Source organism: Mesoplodon mirus (assembly GCF_964341445.2).
Source record: "Mesoplodon mirus genome assembly, chromosome: 15".
In the NCBI taxonomy this organism is placed as follows: domain Eukaryota; kingdom Metazoa; phylum Chordata; class Mammalia; order Artiodactyla; family Ziphiidae; genus Mesoplodon; species Mesoplodon mirus.
Window position 1 is genome coordinate 53118124 of NC_138991.1, and position 23875 is coordinate 53141998.

The following is a 23875-nucleotide window of genomic DNA, read 5'->3' on the forward strand; positions in this document are numbered from 1 at the left end:
AAGCTTAGAAATGTAAATTTCTTGATAAACACAGCACCGCTCCCAATTAAAGCCTTAATCAATGAATTTCCACTACGGATGTGATGAGGAGGACAACAGATGACACTGAGACTCTCGTGCTCCACGGCAGACCACAAACATACACTTCATTCTGATTCCTATCACGATCTAAGCTACTGGAGAGACACCTATTGCCTATTGCCGTGCCAAGGAGTCGGGCTAAGGTAGGATGTTATACCTTCTGTCTGAGGCCCATTTTCATCAAGTAAAAATTGTGGAAAGAAAGCAAGGTGAGTCATCTTCAAGCAGCTGACAGACATCCAGGTTCTTCTATTTCACCCAGGAAAGAGGTGAGGGGACATCTGTGCAGTGGGAGGTCAGGGGAGAATCACCCAAACTGCTTTTAAAACTCTCAATGGTCAGGCCACACCCTGGACCAATTAAGTCAGAATCTTGTAGTGAGACCCAGGCAGCAGCATTTTCTCTAAAGCTCTCCAGGTGATTCCATTGTGATTCCTTGACTCTGGGTGAGTCAAGGTTGAACCAGTGATTTGGGGGGAATTGCCAGCCAAGGGCAAGACGGACAAGTTTCACTAGCTCCAGCCACTGGCGGCTTCTGTAAAGGCTCTTGATGCATATTTTGATGTGTATCTTGATGTGTATCAGGGCTCAATAAGGGAAGCAGAACCAGCGTGAGTTTCAGGGCAAGGGATGCATTACAGGAATTAGATCTGTCACAATCGTGGGAGGAGCTGGGGAGGTGGAGGCCAGGGAAGGGGAGGTGAGGACCAAAGGAGACACCAGCCAGCCCATCTGAGAAGTCAGGCACGTGTAGCTGGCAAGGTGGGGCAGCAGGGGGGCCAAGTGGATGGGTCCATGCAAGGCTGTTGCCTTGTCTGCCCAGTGTCTAGAAGACATGGGGCCACTGTTGGTCAGGAAGACAAGATGGACCGGAAGCAGCAGGGAGTGAGGATGAGCAGGAACTTCTGTATCTGGTTACCTCCATGGTCTAACCATGGTGGCCCTTAAAAGGTCAACACTGCTGCTTCCCTTCTGCCTCCCAGAATCTCCCACCTTTTACTTGGAACAATGTAGGGAAAGGGATTCTGGGAAGTAGAGTTCTCAGCGTAGCTAAGTTTTCAATAGAACGTTCCAGCACAGACTAGAAAGAACAGAAATAAAGATATATTAGTAAAGGTGTAAGAAATTGGGGAAATGTTAATACCTTAATAGCTGGTACCCAAATTCCCCTTGGGGAGGAAATTTTGCTGGGAATCATAGCTTGACAAACACCTGGGGTAGTGTTCTCATGAACCCAAGGCATCTTTTGGTGCCATGGCTTCTTGGAAGAAGGTGAAACAGCTCTGCAAGGACAGGGAGAGGAATTTGTCTTACTTGGAATGGAAGGAGCTGAGACAAAGGAGAAGAACAAGGAGGGTGGTGAGACTGGGCCAAGAACTGCCTTGTTCAGGGTGGTGAAAAGGACCTTATCAGCCAGGAATGTCAAATGTGGATTTTTAAATTGTTTGCTGTGAAGAGCTCAGTGCAACCCGTTTCGTGATCCTTAGTTCTAAAACTCCTCCAATGGGAGTAGCATAGGGTTTTGTTTTGTTTTGTTGTTATGGAAAGTGGTGAAGCATCTGAGTTTCATATCCACACAGATGGGGGTACAGGACCGAAGAAACCAAGCCTAGGGGCAGAGAGGAACCCGCTGGATATTCACAGACATCATCGCCATGGATTTTGGTTTTCTCCAGGCTGTGGCAACATGGGTGGGAGGTATTTCTCCAAGGGTCTGGAGAGTAGACACCCAGGGTATAAGAAGATGTGGCATCTTACTACGGTCCCAGTTCAGCAGGGCAGCTTGAGGACTGGAATGGGAATGTCATGGCCAAGTTCATTTTCTGCTTTTGGGGGCCCCAGTCTCCCTTGTTTGCTGCTCTTAAGGCAGTTGTGCTGTCCTTCCCACCAAAGTATGACTTTCTCTGCTCACCTACAGTCTTTGGTTTGCAAATCTCCCATCACCTAACTGGCCCAGTCTCTCTGTATCCCAGGAGAGAGACTCTGATTGGCCCAAGCTAAGCCAATGTAGACCAGTGAGCTCTGGCCTGGAGGAGGGGGGCAGGGAGAGGCCGGAAACCCCTCCCCCATGTGGGGCTGGTTCTCTAAGGAGGGGCAGTGGGCTGGGAGGCAACCACTAGCACTGCGTGAATACAGCAGAGCGGGGCTCTGGGGTCAGGCTACAGAGCTAGAATCCCAACCCTGGCTGGGTGATCTTGGGCAAGCCTCTTAACTTCTGCAAAACTCAGTCTCCTCATTTGTAAATTGTGGCTCGTATTATTAAAACCTGCCTCATCAGGTTGCTATGAAGATGAAACCAGGTGGTCTACATAAAAAGTCTAGCATTGTGCCTGGCACATGTATGTGCTCGAGAGTCATTAGATAAATTAGTAATAATGACAACACTGAGAATTGACCATAGATAGCACCTCAGCACCTGCTACCCTACCCCACTGCCCATCTGAAGCTTCCATCTCTCACTCTGGAGACATCCAGATTTTGTCTCCTCCCCTGGACTCCATTAGGGCAAGCCCTCATCTGTATTACTTATTGCATGTGCTTGTTGAATGAAGGAAGAAATAAATAAATGCTTGGATATCTCCAGGTATGGAAACTCATTACCTCCCAAGGTCCCAACTTTTAGAGCTCCAGATATGTGGAAAGGCCTCTTTCATGCTGGGATGGTAACTGGATTCACTGCAGCATTTGTGGTTCTAGTTCCACAAAGAAGAAACCAGCTCCTCCTTCCACATGACAGTCCTTCAGATGTTTCAAGACAAATTTCAGGTGCCCCTGAGCCACCTCCTCTCTGGTCTGTATGTACCTCCATGTCATGGAAGAGACCTTCACTCGCCCCTCCAATCTCCTCCCTTCTCCTGTGCCTCCTCTTCAAAATAAATAACCTACCACTAAAAACCAAGAACATGGGCCCAATGTCTGCTCTTACCAAGCATCTGTTAATTTCCAAACTCAATTTCTTCCTGAAGGAAAGGAAAGTAACATTTAATGAGCACTTATATTGTAGCAGGCACTATGGGGGCGGGCACTTAATAAACATGATCACTTTTACTCCTCAAAACCACCCTGGGAGGTATTGGCTGCATCCCATTTGACAGATGAGGCAGCTGAGTCTCACAGAGGTTAAGGTATCTGTTCGAGATTGCACAGCCTACGAATGGCAGAGCTAGAATTCAAAGGTAGGTGTAGTATAATCTGGAGAAAGTTATAGGCCTCTCTTTTTCTCAGAAAGCAACTCTGTCAAAGACCAGGACATTTAGTAATGAAAAAAACAGGCTGCCCTGCCTTTGGCAGAACCCAAACCAGGAAGGTCTTGGATTGACCTAATCTCATCTGAAACCTCTGAGGAGTTTAGAGGACAAAAGGACCAAGAGTGGGCCAGAATTCCAGGAGCAAAGATCTGTGTAACTGATCACTCAATGACTAGCAGCCAATTAAACAAAGTCAAAGATGTAAATCCGGATACTGTCTTAATGAGTGGCTGTGCTGTGTAGACCCAAAACACGAAGGCAAATCTGTTAAGTTGTTTGCACTTTCCCCCCTCCCATTTCTCTTTGAGCAGCCTGTCCTGGAAATATCAAGAGAGGGCTGGTTCTTATTTGAAAAGAAATGAGGCCCAGGCAAGCATTATCTGATTCTGAGCTAAGTGCAGAGCAAAGAACTGAGTCCTCAGTTGAGATCAAGTGATACGGACAAGCATCTCCCAACCCCAGCTGCCACTCAAATCAGCAGTTTCCCGGAGACAAGCAAAGAGAGGGGAAAACCCTTAATTATCAGGGCACTGTGCACGCAGTACTGAGCATGCTCTCTCTCTGTCTCATAAGATGCTTTTTTTTTTCCTTGGGAGATTTCAAAGAATGATGAAGACTCGGAATCAGAAGAAGTGATGCAGGTTCTCCATATAGTGTATGTTGCCTTCCCCTCCGCTCGGCCTCGCCACGGCCGTCCCTGTCACCGTCACTGCCACACTGGGAGTCCAGCTCTGCACTTAGCCCTTAAATGAATTGCCGTAGTCAGTTAACGTGAATAATGTCCCTCCAAGATATGCCCATCCTAATCCCTGGAACCTGTGAATATGTTACCCTATATGGCAAATAGGATTTTGCAGGTGTGATTCAAGTAAGGCTCTTGGGATGGGGAAATTATCTTGGGTTATACAGGTGGGCTGATGCCAGCAGAGATTGGACAATCCCACTCTGTGGTCTTTGAAGATGGAGGAAAGGACGGCCAGCAGGGAACATGAGAAACAAGGCTCTAGAAGCTGGAAAGTGCTCAGTAAAGTATCCTCCCCTGTAGCCTCCAGAAGGAGCTTAGCACTGCCGACACTTTGATGGCAGCCCAGTGAACCCCATTTCAGACTTCTGGTCTCCAGAACGACAAGAGAATAAGTGTGTGGGTTTTTTTGGTTTTTTTTTTTTTTTTGGTTTTTGTTGGCCACACCGCGCAGCTTGCAGGGTTTTAATTCCCCGACCAGGGACTGAACCCGGGCCCTTGGCTGTGAAAGTGCAGAGCCCTAACTGCTGGACCACCAGGAAAGTCCCTGTATGTTATGTCACCAACTTTGTCTAATTTGTTACAGCAGCCACAGGAAACTCATACACTTTGTAAAGTGTCTACACTGCAAGCTGCTATGTCACACAACCACTCTGTAGGAATACTATAGACTGACCCACTTGAAATGAGTCAGGCACTAAAAAAAGAAGGGAAGTCAAGCTCTTGCTCATTTATTAGGTAAATAGTCACAGAGCACCTACTCACATTGGCCATGTGTTGGATGCTAACGACATTGCTGAGAGTGAAAACAGCTCAGCCTGTGTCCTTATCAGGGCCAGCATCGAGCAGAAGAGAGATGGGGAACACGTACTCACACTGAAGAACATAGATTTATAAATGGAGGAAAGGCTTCTCCTTAGAAGACCCAAAGGATCTTGGTTATGGTGATAGGATGGGACACAGCCTGGGAAGTGCTGGGAAGGCTTCCCCTCGGAAGTGACCCTGGATCTGAGCCCTGGGGGGAGGGGGAGAGTTAACCAGGTGGGAGTGGGGGCATCCAGGTAGAAGGAACAGCCCCGACAAAAAGGCTCCCTTGGAGGGGGAGGGACTGAAAGGAGGCCCGTGGAAAGCAGGGGTTGGGGCTGCAGGGGGACAATGGCTGAAGATGAAAAGCGGGGAGATGAGGTGGGAACCGACTGATATGAATGTTCTGGAATATGTCTCCTGACATTCATGTGTGGGAGTTTCTTCTGTGATGATGGAAATGTTCTACAAAAATGTATGCTTTCCAGTGGGATAGCCATTAGCCATAATTGACTAAAGAGCACCTGAAATGTGGCTAGGACTACTGAAGGACTGCATTTTAGGTTTTATTTAATTTTAATTAATTTAAATTGAAATAGTCACATGGGGCTAGTGCATACCCAACTATACAGAGCAGCTCTAGGGTATACCCAGGAGAGAAACTGTTGGATAGAGATATATAGATATGTAGAGATAGATAGATAGATAAATAGATAGATATAAACTTCTTATAAGGATTCACAGGATTATAGAGGTTAAGTCCCACGATCTATAGTCTCCAACCTGGAGACCCAGGAGAACCAATGGTGTAAGTTCCAATCCAAAAGCTAGCAAGCCCAAGACCCAAAAGGAGTTGATTTTTCAGTTCAAGTCCAAAGGCAGGAAAAGATCGATGCCCCAGCTCATGCAGTCAGGCAGGCAAAGTTCCCTCTTACTCAGCCTCTTACTCACACTGGGGAGGGCAATCTGCTTTATTCAGTCTACTGATTCAAATGTTAATCTATTCCAGAAACACCCTCACAGACACACCCAAAATAATGTTTAAACAAATATCTGCGCACCCCATAGCTCAGTCAGGTTGACACATAAAAGTAACCATCATAAGAGTCTAATACAGTGATCCCTTTCCCAGCTCACCAGGGCCCAGAGGAGATCCTTAGAGCCAAGAGCATGAAATCCTTTATGGTAAGACAGCCAGAGCTCCCCAAGAGAAGAATTTCCTTTCCTGAAGCTTATTCTGACTTCGAGAAGCAACTTGCAACAGCAGAAGCCCATCCACTGGGGGATATTTTTTCTCCATTTGATCAGCCCAGATCCCCAACCTCATCCCTATTTCCCCAAACACTTAGAAATTCAGGGGGGTCCTTCCATTCAGAGGTCTCACCTGGGACATTCCCCATCTTCTCTAGCCTCCCCATCCCTTTCCTCTTCCCTCGAGGTCTCCTTCCTCCCTTTCTTCCCCAACTCGTCAAATTCTCGTATATTTTGTCCAAGACAAATTGCTTTTTAGATCTTTTGCAATTAAAGACATTTCTTCCCACCTGATATGTACAGTGGCTCTGACAATGCTGACCTGTTCTTAGGAGATGGTATTTAAAACCCAGAGTGCATCCAAAGCATCTCAAAACTGCCAAACGTGGCTGAGAAGTGTCAAGTTACATAAATGCACATGCTTCATTTCGCCCTTGGCTTGAAGCTTTTCCTAACAGGCTTCAGAATTATCAGCTCATTAACGGGATAAAGAATGCAGGTGTATAAATTTTTTTTTAAATAACAACAACAATAATAAAGTCAAGGCCCCAGAATAGAGTTGGACTTGATGGGTGAGAGCCACTCCCCAGCTTCTCAGGGAGAGGGGTGTTTTCTCCGTCTTCTCTGGAGATAACGAAGCAGTCCTGTTCCTCTCTTCTCCCTCAAAGCATGTTATTAACAATTAAAGGAGCGAAGGGAATTTTGATGTGCTTATTACCTAGGAAGAGCCACCCACTTTCACGTGTCCTCTCTTTCCATCCCTTGTGACAATGCTGCCAGGGAAATATCAATGTCCCATTGTAAAGAGGGGAAAACTGAGGCTGGAACAGGGCAAAAGATTTTTTTAAAAATACTTATTTATTTATTTGGCTGCACTGGATCTCAGTTGCAGCATGTGGGATCTAGTTCCCTGACCAGGGATCGAGCCCAGGACCCCTGAATTGGGAGCGTGGAGTTTTAACCACTGGACTACCAGGGAAGTCCCTTAAAGAAACGTTTTTTTTTTTTGGCCATGCGGCACGGCCTATGGAATTTTAGTTCCCTGACTAAGGACTGAACTGGGGCCCTCAGCAGTGAGACCCTGGAGTCCTAACCTCTGGACCACCAAGGAATTCCCAACAGGGCAAAAGATTTGCTCCAGGGCCCAGAGTCGATAAGAAGTAGAACTGGGGTTCAAAACCAGTTGAGAAAGATATGGCACATATATACAATGGAATATCACTCAGGCATAAAAAAAACGAAATTGAGCTATTTGTAACAAGGTGGATGGACCTAGAGTCTGTCATACAGAGTGAAGTAAGTCAGAAAGAGAAAGACAAATATCGTATGCTAACACATATATATGGAATTTAAGAAAAAAAAAATGTCATGAAGAACCTAGGGGTAAGGCAGGAATAAAGACACAGACCTACTAGAGAATGGATTTGAGGATATGGGGAGGGGGAAGGGGAAGCTGTAACAAAGTGAGAGAGAGGCATGGACATATATACACTACCAAACGTAAGGTAGATAGCTAGTGGGAAGCAGCCGCATAGCACAGGGAGATCAGCTTGGTGCTTTGTGACCACCTAGAGGGGTGGGATAGGGAGGGTGGGAGGGAGGGAGACGCAAGAGGGAAGAGATATGGGAACATATGTGTATGTATAACTGATTCACTTTGTTATAAAGCAGAAACTAACACACTATTGTAAAGCAATTATACTCCAATAAAGATGTAAAAAAAAACCCCCAAAACAGTTGAGAGACCCTATAGCATCATGGCTGAGATCATGGACTCTGGACCCAGAACGCTGGGGTTATATCATCTGCTGTTTCACAGACCCTGGGCAACCCGGGGCAAGTTACTTGACCTCTCTGTGCATTAGTTTCCTCATCTATAAAATGGGGAAGGAGGATGTTGTATGTCTAGTTGCAGTAAGGATTAAATGATCAATGCATGTAAAACACTTAGAACACTGCCCAGCATAGCAAGTATTTGAAAAGTTTACAAGTCATGTACTCTCTACCACCACACCCTGAACCTCTGACAGGTTCTAGGGCACGACCGCTTCACCGCACTTGGTCCTTCTTAATAAAATGATGTTACGTGGGTCCAAGCCCAGAGTCTGGAAATATTGGAACTCAAGGACTGTGCTCCTGAAATCTGTCCTTCACAAGCCCATCTCCCCTGCCACCTGCAGCTCTGACTCATTAATTAGAAGCTGCCGCCACCCAGAGCAAGCTGAGAGACAGAGCCCACTGTCCCTTTATGACAATCCTGCAAGCGGGTGTAAAATGAAGATAATCGCCCCCCACCTCCGAAGATACTTAATTATCTGAAACCCAGATAAACAGCAGGACCAGCCTTGTAGAGAAGGTGTGGAAGGGCTGAGGCAGGCCAGCAGAGCTGCAGGAGGGGTTATGAAAAGCTAATGGTGTGAGTCAGTGCTGGAATGAAGGGTGAGAAAATGAGTCTGAGGTTGTTGACAGCCTCCGAAGGCCAGGACGGTGAGAGGCATGGAGATGGGGCAGCAGTGGGAGGGACTGGGAGGTGGGTGGCACGGAGGATGGAGCATGGAACAAAGGAGGCTTCAAGTTTTACCTCCTGGACATTTGCCGCCAATTAAAGTGGTGTTTTCGTGATACTAAGGGGTTTATTGACTCATCCAAATGAAGCTTGTAAAATTGCCAGATTCAAGAGGGAGATCTCTAAACACCAGTTAGCAACTTGGAAACTAGGGGACAAGCGAAGGGAGAACATTGAGAGCAGATGCATTGGGTGTGCGGTGGAGACACATGCTCACCGGGGTCACTCATAGCCCTTCTCTGAACCTGACCTTGTAAGCCTTAGGGACAGCAAGTATGCCGGAGGCACTCCTGCTTCATCCTTCCACTAGCGAGCATTTTCCGTAGGTTATGTGATAATGTGTGCACAGGGCTTAGCCAAGGCCTAGATCTGTGCTAAGGGTTCTATAAATGTTGACTCTTGAGGTCCTTGAGAACCCTTAGAGGAATAAGGCACTACGTCGAATTCCCAGCAGGTGAACTTGAAAACCTTGACTAAGTTGGAGCTCATCATTTTAGGCTTCAAATAAATCACTTCTCTCCAGAGAAAGGGTATGAAAAAGTCCAAAGCCTGACTCAATAGAATGACTTCTGTTTCCACCCGACTCAATTCAAGATGGCACGGAACAAGACCACACCCAATGTGGGATTGTGGGACTGTGGGCATCCAACCGGGAGTTTGTCTTTGCATTCTAGAAGAGCAAGGCACAGAGAAAAGGCATCCTTCTGCTGGGAATAAATAACAGGCTAACTTAGGGTTCAGGGCTCTGCCTCTGAGACAGACACCTCAGGTTCAAGTCCCAATTCCACCCATACTATCTGTTGACCTTGAAAATGTTCTTTCACCTCTCTAACTTCAGTTTCCTTATCCATAAAATAGAAGGAATAGAACCACTCCTTCAGGGGTCTTATGAGGATTCAGAAAGCTAAACTAAGTGAGCAAATGCGTACAACACACATAGCACGTGTGCCGTATAACACAGTGCCTGTGGTAAACAGCAGGTCTTTCTTTCTTTTTTTTTTTTTTTTTTGCGGTACATGGGCCTCTCACCGTTGTGGCCTCTCCCGTTGCGGAGCACAGGCTCCGGACGCACAGGCTCAGCGGCCATGGCTCACGGGCCCAGCCGCTCTGTGGCATGTGGGATCTTCCCGGACCGGGGCACGAACCTGTGTCCCCTGCGTCGGCAGGCGGACTCTCAACCACTGCGCCACCAGGGAAGCCCCAGCAGTTCTTTTGAAGCCTGTCATGTGCCCAAGGTCACAGGCGAGGATGCAAGAGAGCCAGAATGACCCTGAACCCACTCTTAGGAGTTCACGCTGAGAGGAAGGCAGAACAAGCTGAAGCTGTGCGTCCCAGGGGAAAGGGCAAGAGAGAGGGGCCAAGAAAATGGAAACCCATGAAGAATAATGCTGAACGCCGGGGGTGTTGGGACAGCAGCCTTTAAACCCATTCTCAAAAGAATCAACATGGCAGGAGACGGTAAAGTGAGAAGACACCCTCAGCCATGCAATATGATCTGACTCATACAGTCTGCACGGGAGCTGAGGGTATTAACTTGATTACTTCCTAGCAGGTGTGACAAAACCAATCTCACCCTGGTTATTACAGCTACAGTCACCGGGACTATTTCAGTCAAGGGCTGTCACATTCCCGTCACTCCGAGCTTCCCCACCTGAACCTGTAAATGCTTAGTACAGTCTGAAATTCTATTTCCCTCTTACCCTATTCCAACGGGTCTCATTGTGTGTATGTGTGTGTGTGTGTGTGTTTGTGTGTGCAGGGAAGCTACTGGGGTCAGGATGGAGTGTGAAAGAACAATTTTTGCACATTCAACAAATACTAATTGGCCTAATTAGTGCCGGGCAGTGTTCAAGATGCTGGGAAAATCCAACAGTGAAGATGAGACATAAGATCCCTGCCCTCAGGAGCTTATACTCTTTAAGGCATTATCTTGACAGATATATTCAGAGCTTCCCTCCTTCCTTCATTCCTTCCCTCTTTCCATCCTTCCTTCACTTATTCACTCACTTAATAAAAACTCTGGAGTCAGACTGCATCCTACCTTGGCTACTTATTAGCTAATGCAACCTTGGGTAAATTTCTTAACCTCCAATTCCCTCTTCTCTAAAATGGAGGCAAGAATAGGACCTACCTGCACCATAAGCCCTACAGGGAGGTGAGGGCCTGGCTCTGAGAAAGAGCCAGGAAACTGAATTCAAGAATGGTCCACACATACATAGCCTGTTAGCCCGGGAGGCTACAGAGCATCATCTGATGAGGTGTTTATCCAGGTCTGAGTGGGCCATGATCTCTACCCTGGCCATCCTGGAGTCCATCATGCATCTCTGAGATTGACAAGGTGGTGTACCTCCAGGCAAGGCTACGTACTCTAAAGGCAGGGCCTGGGGGGAGCCTTCATTATCATCCACCTCTGTCTGCAGGCTGCTAGCAAGACTTCCAGGGGCCAAGAAGCCAGCCCCTCCCCTGAAGTATGTCACTGAGCCCCCAAAATATGTCCTGACTGCACTGACATCCTTCTGTATGTTTTAGATAATTTGATTTATTCAAGTGTCTACTGTTGACACTTGTCTCTAAGCAGTCGGACTCACAGGCAACATGGGGAAATTTAGTGAGGTCACAAGTCAAGAGCTTAGTGCAGTTCCTGGCCCAGGGCTACAGCTTACGTGTTAGCTAATCTTGTCACTGAGCACTTGCTGTGTGTGTGCCAGGTGCGGGCATAATATGTACATACACACACGCGCATGCACACACACACACACACGATGCAAAGGTCAGTAAATGCGCAGTGACAGCCATCGTCACAAAAGCAACCTTGGCCCTTCTGAGCACCCACAGTCTGAAGGGAGCTCTTCAGTACTTTAAAGAACTCACATTCTCTGTCTCCCTTCCTTTTAAAACATGGGGAGTGTATTGTAAACACTAGTGATATGTTTTTAATGTTAGAAACAATGTGTAAGAAGCTTAATTATAGTTTTGGAACAAAATATAAGCTCTGTGCTCTTTGAGAATACAAAAAATAAAAATTGGAAGCATAAAAATAGAAAAAAATCAGGAAAGCAAGACCCAGGCACTAATTTAATCATCTTATATAGGGCCATATATTGACTAATGGTTACATACTAAGAAATAGAGGAATAGATACCCACGTCTCTAGGTGGTTGTGAGAATGTATGTAATACCTTCATCCCGGTGCCTGGCACACAGTAATAAACAGTAAATGTCAGGTTCTCCGGTGTCCTCCCCCCAAACACCCCTTCCTTTTCTCCACCACCTCCCCCAGGCACTCACATAAACCTGAGCTCAGACTCCCGCCGGACCAAGACTTCCCGGAGACGCTGGATTTTCACCATCTCCAGCTCGATCTCCTCTGGCCTCATGGTTGTCTCTGCCATGGAGATGATGTCTAGCTGATCTGTGCAGGAGACACAAAACACAGGCATCAGGACCCCAAGGCTGCATGGGTTTTCAAGAATTCCCTCTGGACAGCCTCCTCTTTGCCCCAGCAACCTTCACAGCCCAAGAAGGCACACAGATCTCTGCCAGTGCTGCAAGTGTGTATTTGTGAGCCAGCCCTTTGGAAACTGGAAAGCACGTTTCCATGGGAACTCTGTTACAAGGCAAGAGGAGGCTCAGGCGGGGTCACCAAAACTTGTTCAAGGTTATACATATGGCCTTGACAGCCCTGCCTGGTCCCGGCTTCTGAGCCTCCGGTCCCGGCTTCTGAGCCTCCGGTCCCTTTGACCATGGCCTTTTCACCCTCTCCCAGTCGCCAGAGATCGATGCCAACTTTAGGCACAAAAAAGTTTATAACAATTATTTTAGCAATACCATTAATAATTATAGGAATACTAAGTAATGTAACAGTAATATGAAATAATACGGGTTTATTGTAGAAAATTCAGATAATACAGATAAGCAAAAGGGAACAAAGTAAAAAGTCACCTATAACCCCACTGCCCAGAGGGAACAACTATCCACATTTTGATGGACATTCTTCTGATCTTATATTTATAATTAGAGTTATATATATTGTCATATAAGTAAAACCATATATTAAAAAACTATATATATAACCATATATATATACCACATACATATAGCCATATATATTATCATATACATAGAAAGACACTATATATATACGACTATATATAAATATATCTGCGTGTATATATGCACGTATGTTAGTTCACTAGGGCTATCATAACAAAACAACAGAAGCTGAACAGCTTAAACTACAGACATTTATTTTCTCCCAGTTCTGGAGGCTGGAAGTCCCAGATCAAGGTCTGGCAGGGTCAGCTTCTGGTGAGAGCTCTCTTCATGGCTTGTAGGCAGCCACCTTCTCACTGTACTCACATGGACTCTTTGTGTTCATGCAGAGAGAGAGCTCTCTGGTGTGTCTTCTTATAAGGACACTAATCCTATGGGATCAGGGCCCCACACTTAATGACCTCATTTAATCTCAGTTACTTTCCCATCTCCAAATCAGCCACACTGGGGATTAGGGCCCCAAAATATGAATTCATGGGGGACATAAACACTCAATCCATAATAGTACGTATGCATGCGTATATATGTATATACATAGTTCCTCATATATTGCTGCTAACATCTTGGTGTACATTCTTCCAGTGCACACATATGGTAATTTATGTGATTATATATATTATATAGGTAGTGTGCATATGTAGGGTAATATATATGGTTTTATACATGTGTTTTATATATATAATGTTATATATAAACACATCTATACTTTTTTAAAGAGTGGAAAAACATACACAAAGATGTTAGTAGTTAGATGTTATATATCGGGCTTCCCTGGTGGCACAGTGGTTAAGAATCAGCCTGCCAATGCAGGGGACATGGGTTTGAGCCCTGGTCTGGGAAGATCCCACATGCTGAGGAGCAACTAAGCCCGTGCACCACAACTGAGCCTGCACTCTAGAGCCCAAGAGCCACAACTACTGAGCCCGTGTGCCACAACTACTGAAGCCCGCACGCCTAGAGCCTGTGCTCCGCAACAAGAGAAGCCACCACAGTGAGAAGCTCACGCACCGCAACGAAGAGTAGCTCCCGCTCGCCGCAACTAGAGAAAGCCCACGCACAGCAACAAAGACCCAACTCAGCCATAAATAAATTAAAAAATAAATAAGTAAATAAATAAGTTAAAAAAAAAGGACCAAGTTAAATTTTAAAAAATTAAAAAGATGCTATATATTTATACATATGTTATACACATACATATACCATCATGGAGGTCTGGTCTTTGTAATATAAAATTAGAATCTCACCATTTTATTACCTGCTCTTTTCACTTAATGACATTTCACGAGCGTTTCCACACGTCCTTGGATGCTCTTCCCCAGCAGCAGTGTGAAAGGCTGTGTGGTGTCTATTTGTGGCTGTATCATGAACCACTTCACCAAATCCCAGACACTTAGGTTGTTTGCTGTTTCCCCCACTAGAAGAAGCAGCCCTGTGATGAGCATTCTCAGAGATCAATCTCCGCGTGCCTCTAAGAGGTGCCTTTAGGCCACATTTCCAGAGTGAATGGCTGGATTTGGAAGGATGCAGTAGTCCACTGCTCTTCATGGGTAGAGAAGGAGATGTAGGGAAGGAATGTTCTTGCTTTACTCCGAGGTCTACATCACATCAACTGCATCTGCTAACTCCTTCCACCCTGGGCTGTTGTGAGGATTGAATTAACCAAGGCATGTCATGCTTGATGAACCGTTACGATTACCTTTGTTATTACCCCACTGTGCCACGCCATCTCTTTTAATCCTCACCACAAGCCAGAAGGATGAGGATGTCCTCTTTCTTAGTAAATAAGGAAAATAGCTCAAAGCTGGCAAGGGAAGGGGCTGAGCCCAGGTCTGCCTCTAAAACACATGCCCTTCGCCCCGCCATTGCTGCCCCTTCCTCACACAGGCATTTTGAGTCCGATACCCCCCATCCATTCACATCTGAGGGTCGAGGTGGTGTCTTACTTTTCTGTGGCCGCCGTAACAAATCACCACAAACTGGGTGGCTTAGGACAGCAGGAATTCATTCTTTGACAGTTCTGGAGGCCAGAAGCAGGTCTGTGTTTTCTCCAAAGGCTCTAGCGGAGGCTCCCTCCTTGCCTCTTCCAGATCCTGGTGGCTCCTGGCACTCCCTGGCTTGTGGCGGCATCAATCCAACCTCTGCCTCTGTTTTCACATAGCCTTCTCCCCCGTGGCTCTGTGTATCCTCCTCTGTCCTTTACTGTCTCATTGCACTTAGGGCCCACCCTAATTCAGTATGATCTCATTTCAATCTTTATCTTAATTCTCCCTGAAAAGACCTTATTTCCAAATAAGGTCACATTCTGAGGTTCTGGGTGGATATGACTTTTGGGAGGACACTATTTAATCCACTACAGTGATGAATGGTCACAAGCGTACAAGCTCCCTGACAGCGATGTCACTGTCTCCAAGAGATTTAGTCACTGTGCATGGAGCACAGCCGTGGCTGGAAGCAGCAAGAGTCCCTGGAAGCAGCTGGGGGTGGGTGGGGATGAGTGGGATGCAGTGGGCGGGGGCAGTGGGACATGGTGAAAACCAGATGGGGGTCAGAGTTAGAGATCCTTGGTCTGAGGCCAATCACCAGCTGCATGACCTTGAATGAGCCCTTTTACCTCTTAGCATCACATTCTTCCTTTGCAAAATGGGATTCAATAGCTATCATGTGCTACATTGTGCTGTAGGCTTTATGTGTAACATCTCATTTAATCCCTATGTTATAGAAGATGTAGCTGAGGCTTAGAGAAGCAAAGTGACTTGGCCAACATCACAAAACCAGAATGTTGCAGAGGCAGAATTCAAATCTAGCTTCTCTCTCCCTCTCCCTCTTTCCCTCTCTCTCTCTCTCCCCTTAACTGCTTGCCTTAACCACATAATACAGCCTCAGGTGAGGGTTAAATGCATTTATGGATGTGAACGCGCGTAGTTAACCGCCCCGCAGATATAAGTATCCTCATTGCTCGTACATCATGGTTTAGATGGGCAACCTGATTTCCGTGGGACACATGCTGAAAATGGCAACATACCCTGGGGCAAAGCGTGGGACAGAAGTAAGTCAGAAAGAGAAAGACAAATACCATATGCTAACACATATATATGGAATTTAAGAAAAAAAAATGTCATGAAGAACCTAGGGGTAAGACAGGAATAAAGACACAGACCTACTAGAGAATGGACTTGAGGATATGGGGAGGGGGAAGGGTAAGCTGTGACAAAGCGACAGAGTGGCAGGGACATACATACACTACCAAACGTAAAATAGATAGCTAGTGGGAAGCAGCCTCATGGCACAGGGAGATCAGCTCGGTGCTTTGTGACCACCTGGAGGGGTGGGATAGGGAGTGTGGGAGGGAGGGAGATGCAAGAGGGAAGAGATATGGGAACAGATGTATATGTATAACTGATTCACTTTGTTATAAAGCAGAAACTAACACACCATTGTAAAGCAATTATACTCCAATAAAGATGTAAAAAAAAAAAAACTTAAATAGACAGAAAAAAAAAAGCGTGGGACAGAAAAGAATTAATCACACCCCATGGACTGGCATTTTACCTCCATCCTTGGGGGAGGATGGAGGCGGTGGCACTGCCAGGCTCCAGGTGCTGAGATGAACATTTAGCTTTGACTTGGGGCAGAGGATGGAGCTGATACCTCTGTTGAAAAGTCTTGCTCATGGATGCTTTCCTTCCCCTGGAGAAACGAGCAAAGCCTAGCCCTCAAATCAGATATGGAACAGTTAGAATTCTTTCTCTTAGTCACTGCTCTGTGCCAGGCACTGTGCTAGGCTCATGACAAGCCTATCTCATTTAATCTTCACAACACCCCAGCTGAGGAGTTAGCCGGCTACAGCCATGGGCCGTAGCCAGCCCTCTCCCTGATTTTGTAGATAAAGTTTTATCGGAACATTGGCCACGCTCATTCATTTGTGTATTATTTATGGGTGCTTTTGAACTATGACAGCAGAATGAGTAGCTGTAACAGAGACTGGTCCACAAAACATCAAATATTTACTATTTGGCCTTTTACAGAAAAAGTTTGCCAACCCCTGCACCCCTACCCTAGATGGTAGATGCTATCATTTCCCCAGTTTAAAGGTTAAAAAAACCCAAAAAAAACAGGTTTAGCCAGTAATGATAATAGCTAACATTTATTGCGCATTTATCACATGCCAGGATCAAATCACCTTATTTAATTCCCCAAACAGTCCTGGCTGGTAAATACTGTTAGCATCCACTTCACAGATGAGCAGATTGAGGCTCAGGAAAAGGAGTAAGTGAGGGGGCCAAGATTTAAAACCAGCTCTGTCCTACTCCAAAGCCCTTGTTGTCATCAATTCTATTCATTTAAGAACTACCTCTCCACTTAAGAAGTACCATCATCACCTTAGCGATAGAGAAAACTGAGTCTATTTTATTGCATTAGGTACATGGAGAGTAGCTGTTTTTAAGAGTTCGCAAGTGTGGTGATTATCTGGGGAGCTCTACCCCCAGGGATTAGGATACACCTGGGTTGAGGGGCGGGGGTCATGTCCAAGGACCTTCATACAGGAGGTCTCTGTATGACCTCTCTACCAGACTCTGAGAAATGCTGGTACAGGGTGTGAGTAAGTGAATATGATGCATGGTCGGTTTCTTTTCAGTCTGAACTTGTGTAATAGAACTAGCATGATAGAAACCTTGACAACATTCTCCAGCTAGAAGGCAGGCATCCAACAGCTGCCAATGAAGGTGTCCACTAGGAGGACAAATCCTGGAAGGAGACAGACAAGCGTTTCAGGCTGACTAGAGAAGACAGTTGTAACAAGGCTCTAAGAGAAAGCAAAGCATGGCTGTGTAGAGAGAACGAAGCACAAAGGCACAGAAGTCCCCAAGGCTCCAACTGCCATTGCTGTCAGTCAGCTTCCAGCAGCTGAGTCACTTCTGGGGGATGAGGCAGCTAAATCCATCTTTTTATCCCCAAATGCCACACCAGGGAGATTCATGCCTCATGAGCACAGCAGCACCAGCAAACAAGAGCTGAGCCCCGGACATGACTGGGATGTGCCAGCAGGTTTAATCATTTATCTTGAAAATTTAAAGCTACCCGGGGAGAGGGCGGAGGCGGTGGGGTTGGCAAATGAGGGCTGACAATCTCCTAGAAACTCGTAATTCAAATACAGGCAAGAAGGAAAACTTCTGGGACCAAAGAGAAGTCTTCCCTGGTTCGTCTTTTCCAGCCATGGGTCACAGTAAGAAGTTAAGCCCAGGGTCCCCTGGACAATGCCCACTTTTGCTTCTGCTTCCTAATTTCATACACCCAGAGCTCTCTCATATTAAGCATTACTAGGAGTCCAGCACTAACTCATCATGCTCCTAAATACCTTGGCAGGTAGGTACACTCATTATCACCCTCTCTTTACAGGTTAATAAGATGAGGCTCAGGGCTTCCCTGGTGGCACAATGGTTGAGAGTCCGCCTGCCAGTGCAGGGGACACGGGTTCGTGCCCCGGTCCGGGAAGATCCCACATGCCGCAGAGCGGCTAGGCCCGTGAGCCATGGCCGCTGAGCCTGCGCATCTGGAGCCTGTGCTCCGCAACGGGAGAGGCCACAACAGTGAGAGGCCTGTGTACCGGAAAAAAAAAAAAAAAAGATGAGGCTCAGAGAGAACATAAGTGATTGGCCAAAGTCACTCGACCAGTCAGTGGCACAGACCCAGGTCTGTCTGATTCCAAAACCCAGGCTGTAGGACAAAGGGCTACAGAATAGTGTTTCCAAAACCTCAATTACTATACAGAATTTACCACCATCATGTACTATCTGTTAGGGACTGAATGCTTGTGGCTCCCCCAACCCCCACCTCGCCTCCCAAAGTCATATGTTGAAATCCTAACTCTTTTTTTTTTTTTTTTTTTTTGTGGACGCGCAGGCTCAGCGGCCATGGCTCACGGGCCCAGCTGCTCGGTGGCATGTGGGATCTTCCCGGACCAGGGCACGAACCCGTGTCCCCTGCATCGGCAGGCGAACTCTCAACCACTGCGCCACCAGGGAAGCCCAAAGTCCTAACTCTTAATGTGATAGTATTTGGAGGTGGAGCATTTGAGAGGTAATTAGGGTTAGGGGAGCTCATGAGGGTGGGGCTCCATAATGGGATTAGTGCCATTTTAAGAAGAGACACCAGAGCTTGCTTCCTCTCTCTCTGCTCTCCACCATGTGAGGACACAAGAAGACAGCCGTCTACAAACCAGGAAGAGGGTCCTCACCAAACACCAGATCTGCCAGTGCCTTGATCTTGGACTTCGCAGCCTTCAGACTTGTGAGAAATAACTGTTATTTAAGCCACCCAGTCTATGGTATTTTGTTACAGCAGCGTGAGCTAAACACTAACTATACTATCAGGTACTCGATACTTCTTTATGTTGACTTTTTTTCACTCACATAAACTCCTTAAAGGAAATTTCATTATCACATCCATAAATAATAGGTCACCATCACTTAGCATAATTAGAAAATAGCCATAACCATAAGTCCAATGGAAACAAAGTGGTGTTATCAAATTCTGGCTAAATACTGTAGCCTGCTCAAGGCTCAGATTGAAGGCCTAATTTTTCTTTCTTAACCAAGTAGATTAGCAAGTACTAAAAGTTAACAAGTACTGGAGAGGTGTTAAAGACAAACCACCAAACTGAGGCTTTCTTCTTTGGTAATCATAAAGATCGAAAATTGGAGAAAAGAGAGCGTAGGAGAGAATGTGGGCTCAGTTCCAGACCACTGCAATAAAGTAAGTATCTCAACAAAGCGAGTCACACAAATTTTTTGATTTCCCAGTGCATATAAGAGTTAGGTTTGCACTTTAATGTAGTCTATTAAGTGTGCGATAGCATTATGTCTAAAAAAACCACACAACAATGTATGCATCTTAATTTTAAAACACTTGATTGCTAAAAAATGCTAACCATCATCAGAGCCATCACTGAGTCATAATCTTTTCGCTGGTGGAGGGTTTGAAATGTGAGAATTAACAAAACGTGACACTGAGACGGGAAGTGAGCAAATGCTGTTGGAAAGGTGGCGTGACAGACTTGACATAGAGCTGCCATAAATCTTCAATTTGTAAAAAAACACAATATCTGGGGACTTCCCTGGCCGTCCAGTGGTTAAGACTCCACGCTCCTACTGCAGGGGGTGTGGGTTCAATCCCTGCTCGGGAACTAAGATCCCGCATGCCACGCAGTGCAGCCAAAAAACAAACAAACAAAAACACACAATATCGGGGCTTCCCTGGTGGCGCAGTGGTTGAGAATCTGCCTGCTAATGCAGGGGACACGGGTTCGAGCCCTGGTCTGGGAAGATCCCACATGCCGCGGAGCAACTAGACCCGTGAGCCACAACTACTGAGCCTGCGCGTCTGGAGCCTGTGCTCCGTTAACAAGAGAGGCCGTGATAGTGAGAGGCCCGCGCACCGCGATTTAGAGTGGTCCCCGCTTGCCACAACTAGGGGAAGCCCTCACACAGAAACGAAGACCCAACACAGCAAAAATAAATAAATTAATTAATAAACTCCTACCCCCAACATCTAAAAAAAAAGAATATACGTTGGCTGGAAACATAACGTTTCAAGGCTTAATACTGATAGTGGAAAACCATTGTCTCAATAACGCCAAGTTGCATATCTGAAGCCAAACTTTACACTGTTAAAAAAAAAACCACACACACACACACACACAATATCTGGGAAGTGCAATAAAACAAGGTATGCCTGTAATTTTTCTGCAACCTAATTCAATGTGGCTTGATGCTAGAGCATCTGGGCATCTCCCACCTCCTGGGAAAGCTGTTGTAAAACTGAATTCCAGTTGGGAGAGTTGGGTTGGGGAGAGTCTTAGAGGTCCTTAGGGCAGCCTCATCTCCATGTCTGACAGGATGTGGAATGACACAACAGGATTTGGTTCTGATGGTCCCTTGACAGGCAGCAGTGGGCCCAAACTCTTCAGTTCTCATTGGAAATCAAATAAGAACTGAGGGCTGAAGGAAAATTTGCAATCACGTGTCAAGTTTTTCACCCAAAGATGAATCAGCCATTTCAAGTCATTATTTCATCCCAGCTTGTATGACAGAAGCAATTTAATGAAGGTGAACCTATTCATTTCAATCCTACAAACACTTATTAGGCATCCAGCATCCTTAGAACATCCTCAAAAGGACATATGAGAGAAGGGCCACAGTGGTTGTCCTTGGAGGATGTGGGAGACTGGGGTCAATGTTGGAGGACAATCACCTTCCACCTAACACACCATTTTCTATTGTTTGGATTTTTAAATAAGCTTTTTATTTTGGAATAATTTTCAATTTATAGAAAAGTTGCAAAGCCAACGCCACAGAGAATTCCCGTCTACGCTTCCCCTAGCACCCACCACTGTTAACATCACTGAGACACTGACATTGGTGATTTACTGTTAGCTATGTTGTTTGAAATCTTACCATAGCAGGTGTTACCTATTCAAAACAGATTTAAAATAAAGAAAAATGTGTTGGGTACAGATGCTCTGGGAGCCATGTGAGCCCTCAGAGATGGCATGTGAAGGGGCCGGTTATGGGCATGGACTTTCAGGTCTCAGGGCCACCTCTCAGGCTGACCACGGTCCCATCAATTGTTGACTCTGGGCTTCAGTTGCTTCATCTGCAACATGGGGACAATCATACACATCTTTTAGTGAATTTGCATAAGTGCCAGGCATATACAAAGTTCTCTGTAATATTTGCTCTTACTATCCATTTAATAAATATGCATTGAAAACCTGCTTCGTGCCAGATCCTGTTCTAAGCAATGGGGATGGAACAAAACAGACAAAACCCTTGCCCTCATCAAGTTGACCTTGTAGGAAAGGGCTTACATGTTGGGGAGAAAAGTCATAGCTCACCAACAGCTTACCCCTGATAGGAGGTTTGGATAGACTCTGGTTCAAGTCCTGGCTCTACCATTAATTGTGTGATCTGGACACATTACTGATTCTTCCCACGTCTCAGTTTCCTCTTCTGTAAAATAGGACAGTAACTCCTACTTCATGGAGTTGCTGCTACGGAGATGAAGTGAGAAACCATGTCAAGTGCTCGGTGCAATGCCTGGGCATGATAAAGGGTGGTCAGTATCAGCTGTCCTTTCCCTGGAAGAGTCAGACTAACATGGGGGAGGAGACAAAGTCAGGATCATCAGATCTGGAGAAGGACAGTCATTTAGACCCATGCCTGCTCCTAACAGAGGGTCCAAGAATGGCCCCACCAGCCCTCTGTCAAGGGGCCAGGCCCTTAGCTCTCACCACCCTGGGTACCCACAGGCACGTCTTCCTGGTATCAACCCTACAGAGAGTCTTAAACACTGGGGAAATAATATCTGAGCCCCACTACTGGGAATGGATATCCTGATGCATTTCAAAGGCTCCTGGGGATACCCCAGGCTTTTATTGTCATCAATCATTCATGTAGGAAAGAAGCCCATTTCAACCCCCAAACATCCTATTATGGGATGTATCAAGCATCTCGCCTTCTCGCTATAAAGTGAATCTAATGGGAAACAGCAGGTTGCTTTTAGTGAGTCACCATTTCCCAAGAAGCTAAAGTAACTGCTTTTAATTCAGATGCTCCGTGCCCTCCTCCTCTGCTTTGTGAATAAGGATGCCTCTGGGTCCTGTGAGTTATCATACCTCCCGCTGCACGGAGCCTTCCCATCTGTGGTGTCTCTTTGTAATCACAGTCACCTCCCAAGGAAGGTTTTGAGGAAACTGACTTGTCTTTAAATCATGGCCATGGTTATTATTCTCTACTGGGACTTTGGGCATGTTTTTTTAGCGTCTCCGAGTTTCTATTTTCTCAAGTTTCTATTTTCTCTGCCACATCGGCCTTGTCCAAGGTCACAAAAGTAATGAGGGAGAAGGCCCAGTCAGCAGTGGGGTTAAGAAACAGGCACTGGAGTCAAGCTGACTTGGGTTTAAGTCCTGGCTCTGCCTCCTTCTAACTGCTGCCCTTGGGCAAATGACTTCACCTCTCTAAGCCTCAGTTTCCTTATCTGTAAATTGGGAGTAATGATGTAGAATGTGAGAACATCTGAAGGCTCATTCTGAAAGCTCAGGAACCAAAGGGAAAGCAAGAGTTTCACCTCCCCTCTACTTGGCAGCCTCTGAGCATTTTGTTGGGACCTGAGTTTCTTACCCTCAGCACTACTGACATTTGGGGCTGGATCATTCTTAGCTGGGGGACTGGCCTGTGCATTGTAGGATGTTTAGCAGCATCCCTGGTCTCCACCCACTAGAAGCCAGCAGCATCCTCCCACCAACCCAAAGTGTCTTCAAACATTTGTGAATATTGCCATAGGGCACAAACTCATCCTCCCTTGAAAACCAGTGATGTAGACCCACTTTTTCTTTTTTTTTTTCAATTTTTTTAAATTGAAGTATAGTTGGTTTACAATGTTGTGCAATCTCTGCTGTACGGCAAGGTGAATCAGTTATACACATATAGACATTATTCTTTTCCATTATGGTTTAATCACAGGATACTGAATATAGTACCCTGTACTATACACTAGGACCCTGTTGCTTATGCATTTTACATGTAATAGTTTGCATCTGCTAACCCCAAACTCCCAGTCCATCCCTCTCCCTCCCCCCCTCCCCCTTGGCAACCACCAGTCTGTTCTCTATTAGACCCACATTTTCAACAGTGCTTTTGGGAGCACGGACATGAGACCCACATGAGTGTGGCTAAAAAATCCATCTCTCTGGGCTTCTCCAGGGTCTACTGAATCAGAATCCCCCGAGAGGGGACCCCACAATCTGTACTTCATTAAGGCGATTCTTCATTCATTTCTTTGTGCCTCAGTTTCCTGAAATGGGGAGAGAGTGATGGAATCCACCACAAAGGCTCATTATGAAGATTAACTGCGGGGATCCATAGAGCCCTTGGCACGGTGTCCTCAATACATGTTAGCTCTTTTCATCCCAGAAGCACTGGTCTGGATAGAGAGGAACATGGAGGACTCCAGAATTGGGGGAAGAACAGGAAAACCATGGACAGGAGGGTGACACCCTGGTAATGACCACTCTACTAAAATGCCAGCTGAGGGCTTCCCTGGTGGCGCAGTGGTTGAGAGTCCACCTGCCGA

The 23875-nt window shown here is 46.1% G+C and overlaps 1 protein-coding gene across 1 annotated transcript in view; it reads right to left on the reverse strand.

The window, feature by feature from the left end:
- BMERB1 (bMERB domain containing 1) overlaps nucleotides 1-23875 on the reverse strand; it is a 147696-nt gene that overhangs the window by 36122 nt on the left and 87699 nt on the right. The window contains exon 4 of the mRNA XM_082644223.1: nucleotides 11981-12104. Coding sequence (XP_082500349.1) covers nucleotides 11981-12104 — 124 coding nt within the window. The remainder of the gene's footprint in view (nucleotides 1-11980; nucleotides 12105-23875) is intronic.